Raw genomic sequence first — 10,833 nt, 5'->3', positions numbered from 1 at the left:
TGTTGCTGATGCCACCAGTCCACAAAGCCCATTTTGAGTAGCACCATTGAGAGTTAAATCCTTTTGGCTCAAATCTTGGTTCTACTCTTACCAGCTATGGCTTTTGGGAGAAGTGACTCTTACTGTATACAGTTGACCCTTGAATAATGTGGGGGTTGGGTCACTGATGCCCTGCACTGTCAGAAATCCATAGAGAACTTTTGATTCAAAACTTAACCAATAGCCTACTGTTGATTGGAAACCCCATTGATGACATAAATAGTAGATTAAACATGTGTTTTCTATGTTGTGTGTACTCTATACTATATTCCTAACAATAAGTGAGCTAGAAAGAATGTCTAGAAATTCATAAGGGAGAGAAAATACATTTACAGTAGTGTATTTATAAAAAAAAAAAAAATCACATGTTAGTGGACCCGTGCAGTTCAAACACATGTTGGGTAAAGAGCAACTGTATGTTAGTTTTCTCATCTTTGAGTTGGGCACAATAGTACCTTAAAAAACCCAACAGTATCTATATGAGAACAACAGTGGGGAAATAAAACGGTAGGATTCCTTGCACATAGCAGGTGCTCAATAAATATTTGCTACTGATATTATTATTAAAAGTCATTGCTGAGACTGACAAGAACAGAAAATCAAATACAGGGGCCTGAAGAAAGATCAAATAGGGGAAGGGATCAAGAGAATAAAAGATGTAAGACAAGAAGAAGTTTTTAAAAATGTTTCTAGCCCCTTTTCAAACATCACAAAGCCTAAAATAGGATTCTCCCTGCAGGTTCAATAGCCTGTAAGCTCTTCCAGTAATGGTTTTTTGGAGAGTAATAGAATCAGGACAGCATTGGTTGCAACAACTGAACTCATCATAATATTTGTCCAAACTTGGAATGGCATCAGAACTCCAGGGAGACATAACAGGGATAACTGTGGAGTTTCCTCTCTAAGCTTGAGATTTCCCTTTGCCAAGTTGAGAGTGGAAGTTTGGCCGTTACATGGAGTTCTCGATCTCTCATCACCTTATGTGGATCTGCTTAACTATTAAGGCTTTCTTGTGGTTCCCTTTGGCTTTCCAGGCCTTGTGGCTTTCAGGTGGTACAATAACCAAAAGGATGGGAGGCATGCAGCAATATGAAGCTGCTACATTCGGGGTAATCAATGAGCGTCGCTGTTATCAGCACAGCTTCCCACATGGTAGCCAGACTGAACTATTTAAACAAAAATAGAGTCCAGGCAACAGAGGATGACAAGGTCTCCGACCAGGTCAGTACGAACACATGTGAAATGACTGGGGTGCCAAAGAACTTTTAGACTTTAGATATATTTACATTTTGCCCCAGAGAAAAGTTCTCCCAGGCCAGACTCCTCTGCTGGCCCTCCTTCCTTTTGGCCTCCTGAGCAAAAGCCTGCTCTACATGGCGGGGCTCTCCATCTGCAAAAGTTGACAACCTGTTCTGTAATTCAGAACAGCTGTGTCCTGCCTTTCCCAAATTCCAGGCTTTGCCCTTTCACTGATTCCAATTAGATAGTTTCTGGACTATCACACCCATGTGGGCTGGACTGGAAGAGTGCGGAGCAAAACCCCACGGCCCAGGTCAGGAATGAAGGCTCCTAGCTGATGACACAGCCTCCCTTACTAATGCGTTCGACTCGAGGACATCATGTGCAGCTTGGCAGGTGCGGGCCGGACCACTGCAGATTTCATTCACAGACACGGCCGCGTGGATGTTTCTGATTTCTAGCCCCTGCAGCCAAACTGTTCTCCCTGGGAGAGACCCCTGGACTTCTGCCACGAGATGAAAAATACCCGTAGAGCTAAAGCCAAGTCCTATGCCTCTGCTTCCCCCTCACCACATTAGCAAAGATGGAAAACAGAGATTGCAAATGAAATGAAAATGATTGAGCTGTTGTTGCTGACCGAGATGCAAGAGAACCAACAAGGATTAGAGGAATGGAGTTAATTTTGCATGGAATGGTGTTATTTTCACGTGGAATGGCGTGAACGCTAACAATAGCAGGGACATAGAACTAGGCAGCAAAGGATCTAAACCCTTGGAACCAAATATCCTATACAAAGAAGAAATTCACATTTAATGAGTTCAAAATAATACACCCTCAGTTAATTTCCCGAGTTTCCAATTCCAACCTTTGATCATGAAAAAATGACCTAAAAATCTTAAATCTTGATGTACTGAGTTACCCACACAGAAACTCCCTAGACTGACATTCAAGTCATGTTTTACACTCATTAAAGAGAGAGACTAGGGAGGGAAATAACACAGAGTCACACTTGTGATTGAAAAATTTCTCAAGCTACATAAAGAGAGTCTGAAAAGTATGATCTGAACTCAAAAACAAACAAATTATAGATTGGCAACATGCTTCAAACGAGCAATTACTGCATGGATCTTTTGTGCATGACATAATCATTCCTGGTAATGGCAGCTTGATCAGAGGATTCCATAGTGAGGAAAAAAAAAAACAAACGAGGGCAACTCCCTAGCAAATTGAAAGCTCCTGATAAGACACACCAACCCAGAGCGAAGGGCCCATGCCTGAATTCCAGCGAGCCCACCGAGACTGTTCATAGTTTCTGAGTCTATCATTTGTGAGTTAGAGCTTAAAAAAAAGGACAGGAATTTTCCTAGGAAACACCCATGAATATTTTCCATATCTACTCTGGGTCATTTGCACAGAAACTTTTATTTTTGTTGATGGTTATTATTTCCACAGAAATAGGTAAAGTGGAGGGTATGCTATTTCTTATGAGTATTTCGTCCATTTTGCAAGTATTTATTCAGTGCCCAGAGCATGCCCCGTTCCAGGCACTGGAGAATAGCAATACACAGCAGTATTGGTCAACTGAGACCTCATCTACTTAAATAGATCCACTTCATATGAAATTTCAATATTATAGGGGTCATTAAAACATTAAAAATTACAGAATAATGTCAGAAAATCTATGGCTTAAAAATATCTTTTGGTGCCATTAGTATAAGTTATCTGGATCACCGAGTCTTAAGAATAAATCAATAGAGAAAAGTGGATGGCTGTGAAAATTTCGTTGGAAATTACCAATACTGATGAAATAATAGACAATGGCTATTGATCTCTATTGTACAATAACAATTAAAGTTTGGCTCAGTTACACAGATTTTATTGATGTTGTAAGGCACATGATATGCAAAACAGAACATAGACTTCCTTTCCTTAAAGGGAGAATACTGGCTTTGCAAAGCTAATTGATTGAACATGAACAATCCTTTCCAACATATACTGAAACTTTCCAGGAAGAAAGAGGAAAAAACCAGTTGCCCCTCATTAAAACCATATTTTAAATAATTTGTGCCTATTCACAATAAAGTTAAAGTCTAATATGGATAATGTCTTTCATTAATGTTGAAAGATGGGATGAGACAATTTGGATTTGCCCTTTCTCTGACAAAAATAATCCTTTTCCTTTTTTTAAAATAGAATGCCAGCTTTTCTATAGTATTTGCTTCTCCCTTGGTCTGTATTTACCTTAACCTTTAGACTTGTTCCAGTTTCCCATATTGGGAGTTTTAGGAGTATGAAATTAAAATACCAACTGCCTCTGAGCCATGAGAAAGAAACATGGCTTGAAGTCTTGAAATTAAAAACCCAGAGTTTTGGCCTAAATCCCACTTCTGAATCAACATGTGATCTCTGGCAAGTTACCAAATTTCTGTCTTTAAATCCATTTAAAACACAACTGGTTTCACCTGCCTAAAAGAGACATTGGGGAAAACGAATGCTGAAAAGCGCAGCATCTCTCCCGAAGCAGGTCATACCATTCTGGCAATACCTGAATATTCTGGGCATGAAAAGCGACTGTCCTTCAATGCTGAGCAGAGAGCTGCATGGCACTCTAAATAGAATCATATGTGTCACGTGGATGTCAATGGTTCCATTTGGCATTTTCTCAGGAATGGATTTTACCCAGGCTTCTTTGGTCAAACTCTGATACCCATGGAATAAACTTAGGTTCCCTCTATTCCCAGAGGATAGATAGGGCCCACTCCTAGAACACTTTTAACTCAACCACCTTGAAGGCTGAACCTGTGGAGCAACAGTGACCCCCAGTGGCCAATGGGGTGGTCTTCTTAATGTCAGGCTGTGCTCCCCTGTCGTGAATGAATTACATACACAGTGGAGTAGTTACCATCCAATCCATCCCTGTGCCAACTAGTAAATAAATCAATGTTCCTTGATGTGCTTGGTTTTATTTTTTTTTGAAGCTTGGTTTTATTTTAACAGCAAAGTATAAATATCACTATATCAGTGGCAATAACATATCTATGTTAAATAGGTTGTTTGTCAGGGTTCATTATGATTAGCATAGATTCGAGAACAAATCGTTTTTGTGGCAATCCTGTTATTGAAGATGTCCTAGGATGTATTAATCCACTATTTGGAGACTAAGTTGTTTTTAAGGAAATGATTCTGGTTTAGATAACTGGATTCAAATCCTCACTCTATCACTTACTGGTTATTTGACTTTAGACATGTCATCTGAGTTTTTGAGCCTGTTTCTGTCCTTATAAAATATTTTTTAAAAATGTTAGTTTTGTTATAAGGATTAGAGATGCTATGTATAACACACTTGGCACATAACAGGTACTCAATAAATGATAACCATTATGATGGTGATGATACAGGAGATTGTGCCAAATGGGTAATAATGATGTCAAAGTATTATTAAGTTGCTGAAACGAATTCATTTTCTATGTATTTTTGTGATGAATGGTGAAGAGTGGAAAAGCAGTTCCACTTAACTTACATGTTCTTTTCTCATTTCTTTCCTAGTCTTTGAAGCCATCAAATCATGCCACCATCCAGAGTATAGTGCGAGCTGTGGGGGTCGTGCCCGGAATTCCTGAGCCTTGCTGCGTGCCAGAAAAGATGTCTTCACTTAGTATCTTATTCTTTGATGAAAATAAGAATGTGGTACTTAAAGTGTATCCTAACATGACAGTAGAGTCTTGTGCTTGCAGATAACCTGGCAGAGAACTCATGTGAATGCTTAATTCAATCATTTGTTTATTTAATGGACTTTACCCCTCTTTTTTTTTTTTTTTTTGCACTGCCAATGCATTTCATCCCAAAAGATTTTTTCATAGTCAAAGAGAAAGAGCAGATAGACTGACGATTTCCACCAGGAGAACTGGACTGCGTTTGTTTCTGAATGTAACTCATTGTGAGATTTTAGTAAATATGGACATTTGTTTCTTGTTTTAAAAAAATCATGAAAGAAAAATGATCAAACTGTTTTTAGAGCTATTAGAGGACACACTGATTTATTTTTGTAATGGGCTTTGATAATATGTTGGGATAACACCAATAGCTAATCACTTAGCTCTACTCATTGAGAATAGAAACATTTCATATTTTGAAGTAAGCTTATTGCCATAGATTCCTAAGCGACTCAGCAAGTGCTAAATAATCCAATCAATGTTTGTTTATCTTAGAAACATTTAAGATTCTTGTTTACCTGTGTCTTTCCTCCATGTGTAATTGCGTGAATCGATGAGTGGAGAGTGTATGCGTATGTATGTGTGTACATTGCTAGGTGCCTGTGTCCTCTGTAGGAAGGTTTGCTTAACCTGGTTTTATAATTCAGTCTACACAGGATTCTTTGATTTCTTCATTTCATGTTCTGGCAAGCACCATTCAATTATGAGAACTTCACCAAAAAGGGTAGAGTGATCCAAGAGCATATGCAGAGAGTTACCACTTGGCCCAGCCTTGCAATTTGAAATACTGTTGTTTTCATTTCATTGCCTCCTAGAAAAAGGAACTAGCAACCCAATTTTCAAAAACCCAGATGTAATTCCCCTTCTGTATTTCTTTGTCTTAAGTACCTGCGTTTGCTCTTTTAAACTGAATTCAAAACTTCAACTAAATTTTTTAAATTAAATTAAAATTACAGTTTTCTTGATATGTCTTTACTCCATGTGAAGTAATCCATAGATACAGAGGCTCAAAAACTAATAGAATATTGGAGATTTCTTTAAATGACCAAATTAATCACAGTCACATGTCGAATATCATTCTCCGGTGACATTCAGGGCCAGACACCTTTTCATATGGACCAAGGTTCAACCATAAATCTACATTTTAGCGAATTATTCACCCAAAAAAAGGAAGTCAAATATAGACACTTTGTGGTTTTTTTGCCTACTTCTATGTGTCATAAATATCCTTATACTTTGCCTTTGAAAACTTGTTTCAAAAATCTCTCTCTCACTAAATTCACATGTGTGACAAAAATGTTAACAGACCATGGGTTGTTGTTGATGTCATATCTGTGGTTAATAGTCCTTTTAGTTGAGTCTTACCTGAGCAGAGACAACTAAGCCATTTCAGAGGCTGTGAAGTATCAGAAGACATAGGGTTTTGTTCTCTCTCTTCCAGTAGCTACCTATCTTGGTTCATCATTTAATAAATATTTATTGAGCATTTATTCTGTAAAAGGCATTGTTTTAACTCTGTGTCCTTAGCATCCTCACTGATAAAATGAAGAGTTTGACTAGTTGAGCTAGAAGGCCTTTCTGACGCAGAAAGTTTGGGCTTTTGCTACTAGATTTCATACACATCTTCCTTGAATGGATGATACTGATAGATCTAAAAACACTGCAAGTATCTCTGTTCATAAACCAAAGGAAAGAACATCCAGTCTTCAGCGTTTGGGAGTGAGTATGAAATTCTCTGGTTTAAGTCATATTTCTAACATCCCAACTTATTAGAAATCCATTTAAAGAAGATTATTATGAACAGAAGCTCTTTGACACTTTTGGAGTACACAGAGGTTGGTATGAGTGTGTATTAACTCCATGAATGAGACACAATAGTTCTGAATAATAAATTAAGCTCTAGTGCCTGAGTTACTGTGGTTTCTTATGGTTCACTTTTTATTCTGGTAGCACTATCTTAAATATTTGAAATGAGATAGGCGATGGAATTACTTTTAATAAACTTTATCAACAATTTGAAAGTAAAATTATATAATAGAAGTGAGCCAATGTATGCCAATCGTATCTTGGTCATACCATCTTTCAATAAAGAAAACTTCTTTTTCACTGGCAGAAATGATGAAATTCTTAGTTTAGATTTTCCTCTAGCAGTTCTCATCATTACTTTTCAGCCTTCTATCCAGATGTCTATTACCTTTCTTAATTTTAGTTGATAACCACTTCCTACAGATTAAATCCTACAATGGCCAGAAAAGCCTCTAAATAATAAAAATTTATGAGTATAAACTAAGATTTTAAATAGCAGTTTATATATATAACAAAATTACAATATAATTAAAAAGCTTGGTAGTCTTTTAGCAACCTAAATATTTTTTGACCAGTAGTTATTTCTGAGTGGCCTTGTAACCATCATTTCACTACCAAATTGAGGACATATTTTGCTATAAACAGGAAAAAATTGTATTCCCCCAAAATAAAGGAAGATTTATTTTCAGTCGAAGGGGTTGAAATAAATGAAATGGTGTTTTAACTAATAAAAATTTATTTGAAATAGTTGGAAAATTGACTATTTCACAATTTCTTAAGTACTAGTGTATGCATAATTTTTGCATAGACTTTTTATAAATCTCCTGGTATAAAAGTGGCAATGGTCTAAGAAGAGAAATTATGTTCAGAAATGCCATTTCTTAAATAATGCGTCTACGTCTGTCCCTCCTGCCTCCCTCTCCCATTCCCCCCTTCTCTTTCCCAACCTCCATTCCATCCCCATTCCTAGACATCACACACACACACACATACACACACACACACACACACACACACAGAGTCATTTAAAAATGAATTTTTTCAGTAACTATTTTCTTAAATTCAAATTCAGAGGCTGCTGATGTCAATATAGAATTTTCAAATATCTTACTATAAGCTGTGTAGATAATATACAATTTACAAGATTTGTGATTGTGGAATTTAAACTGGATGATTGGAATCCCCAGGTCTCAGGACTACAATACCCCAGATACATTTTTACATTCACCTAGCTGTATTTTGACTGATGATCATTTATTCATTAAGATAAGATTTTTTACCTTAATATTTCTAGGAAAACTCTTGTTGCCTATTTAATATTTTTATAGACAATCATATGTGTATGATACTATTATCAGTCTGCAACAACATTTTTTTTTTTTTTTTTAAAGATTTTATTTATTTTTTTTTTTTATGATAGACAGAGAGAGAGAGAGAGAGAGAGAAGCAGAGACACAGGCAGAGGGAGAAGCAGGCTCCATCCCGGGAGCCCGACGTGGGACTCGATCCCGGGTCTCCAGGATCGCGCCCTGGACCAAAGGCAGGCGCTAAACCACTGCGCCACCCAGGGATCCCCCCATTTTTTTTCTATAATTACACTATTCAGTTTAGTCTTCCTGCTTTCACTTTTCTCTGTGCTAACAAGTAACTAATATCTGGATGTTGACTTCTTGTTGAATCAAGGTTGGGTTAAACAATAGCTATGCACATAAGTGTGTAAGATTAGATATGAAATTAAATAAGAAAGTTTGGATAAATCTCATTTCTCCACATAGTGTCTTTTCCCCTTGAGAATCATATTTTAATGTAGTTTATAAGTGATTAAATGACCCCCCTTTTCTGGAAACCTAGCCTTCCCTCAGCTTTTCACACTAGCTTCTGTAAATGTTTTAGTCCAGAATTTAATGCTTGTACAGTTAATGCCAATTTAAAATATATATTTTATATATTATATATATATATATGGGAAACTTTAAAGGTGCTTTTAATTTATTTAATGACTGTTGCTTTTCTATAATGGTAATTTTCATCCTTAGAGGGTGAGAAAATATTCTTTTTATTATAGTTATTACATGCAAAATGAAATTCGGTTCTTTAGTCAAATCCACTAAAGGGGCATGTTGCAGTGAAACTGTGCAGGACATTTCACTACTGATGTATAAGCTTTGCTGACTTTGTATCATTTTCCTCCACTAATAAGATCTTTTCATTATATAGTATGAAAATAAAAATTGCTTAATAGAATGCTTCCCCATTCTTTACTATTAATTGGGAAAGACTACATTTTCAAAACTTTTTCCAACTATGCTGCATTTGAAAAGAGGTGATAAAGGTTGGGCCCAGAACTGAAGATTTTCCAGTGATATCATAAATGGAACATCATAAACTACTATCAACAAAGCATGATTACAATGTGGAACAAGACTGAAATACATCCGGAAGGGGAAAACTTAGCTTCTAAACTGGAGAAACTGATTCTGAATTCTTTTGTATTTGTTTGGGTTTGTATTTCTGTTTAACCATAAAGTCCCCATTTCCTAATTGGAGGTATTTTTTTCTGGGTGCCTGACTCCCTCTTTTGACAATAACATTATTTTAGGACATATCGTTACCATCTTCTAGGTACATTTTAGATGATAAACATCTAAATGTAATTAATCTGATAAGCGAGGTATATTGCTCTATTTTTGTTTAAGCTCTAGCTTTCCCTTTAAGAAAAAGAAGGACTTGAGGTTCAGAAGTAAAAATATACTTTCATATTATTTTCACTCATTTAATCTATATCAAATTTATTCAAACTGTGAAGTCTAATTAAAATCTATAGCATTTTGGAATTATAAGGCACTTTAAAGATTATCTTGAGCAAGTTTCTCCACCTCTCTGTGCCTTGTTTAACTCACCTATAAAATGGGGCAATAAATTTCCTGCCTTATAAAGTTGTGACAAAGTTTAATAAGACAATACATGCTTTGTGTGTATGGCAATTAATTTGCCAAGTGCTTGAAACAGAATACTTGGTTACTATCTATTATTATTGTTATTATTATCTAATCCAGTCTTCCCATTTTCCAAATAAGGAAATGTAGACTTGCTATCTATTTGGATGTCTACTGACTATGCCCTCCCTAAAAATTGGCTCCCACCATCAGAGATGGGTTTCTTGACACATGACAAACATGAGCATCGGACAAGAGTTGAATAAATGTTGGTAAAGCTGGGAGGATATTTAGCAGCAATGCTACCAAGGAGGGTTGAAACTCTTTTGCATCAGGCATATAAGAAAGTTTTCAAACTCAGCATTCAGAGAGAAAGATTGAAATGGGCACAGATAGAGCATGGAGCTTCACAGAGGAGATAGAGTAGCTGCCTTGTTTCCTGACCATATTATAGTTTCCATTCCTGCCTCTCATAAACTGTACTTCCTGTCCTTGGATTACGTGAGGTATCCATGCAAACTCTATAAAGTTTTCACTCTTAATTAAGCAGATATGAGCCAATGTCTGTAAATTATAACCAAAAAGGATTACGAAGACAATATATTGAACATTGAGTATATTCAGTGCCATATGACAAACTACTGGAAAAATTGGGATTCAGAACCCTGTGTAACATTATGGGGAGAGCATGATCTTTGAGATCAAACAGTCTTGCAGTAGAATCCTTGTACTGCCAGTTATTACCAGGGTGACAGGTGCCTTTGAGGAATATTGATGGGTTCATCAAAACACCGGGGTGGTCAGTTCTGTGACTAATAATGACTTCCAAAATAAGTCACTATTGTAATAGGTTGACTCAATATTTGTGCCAGAGGATTTCCTTGATGTATCTCTTAAGATTGATCTTTGTAGCTATTAGAAGATGTGGTGGATATTGGGGTAGAGGATAAAAACTTCGAGCACAAATCCATATCATCTTAAAAATTATTTTAGCATTACCAAAGATTGCTCACATTGTACAAAACCCTGTCTTAGTTGGTGGAGATGTGATTGTTGAAATAGAGTATCAATATCTAAATTGTCCACCGTCTCAGAACTGG

The 10,833-nt window shown here is 36.5% G+C and overlaps 1 protein-coding gene across 1 annotated transcript in view; it reads left to right on the top strand.

The window, feature by feature from the left end:
- The window catches only part of BMP3 (bone morphogenetic protein 3), a 28,185-nt gene extending 19,148 nt beyond the window's left edge, over positions 1-9,037 (top strand). The window contains exon 3 of the mRNA XM_038582313.1: positions 4,825-9,037. Coding sequence (XP_038438241.1) covers positions 4,825-5,016 — 192 coding nt within the window. The 3' untranslated portion in view covers positions 5,017-9,037. The remainder of the gene's footprint in view (positions 1-4,824) is intronic.
- The last annotated feature ends 1,796 nt before the right edge of the window (positions 9,038-10,833 follow it).

The sequence above is a fragment of the Canis lupus genome, chromosome 32 (genome assembly GCF_011100685.1).
Source record: "Canis lupus familiaris isolate Mischka breed German Shepherd chromosome 32, alternate assembly UU_Cfam_GSD_1.0, whole genome shotgun sequence".
NCBI classification, from domain to species: Eukaryota; Metazoa; Chordata; class Mammalia; order Carnivora; family Canidae; genus Canis; species Canis lupus.
The sequence above is the reverse complement of the archived record's forward strand: the minus strand, read 5'-3'. Positions and strand labels throughout refer to the sequence as shown.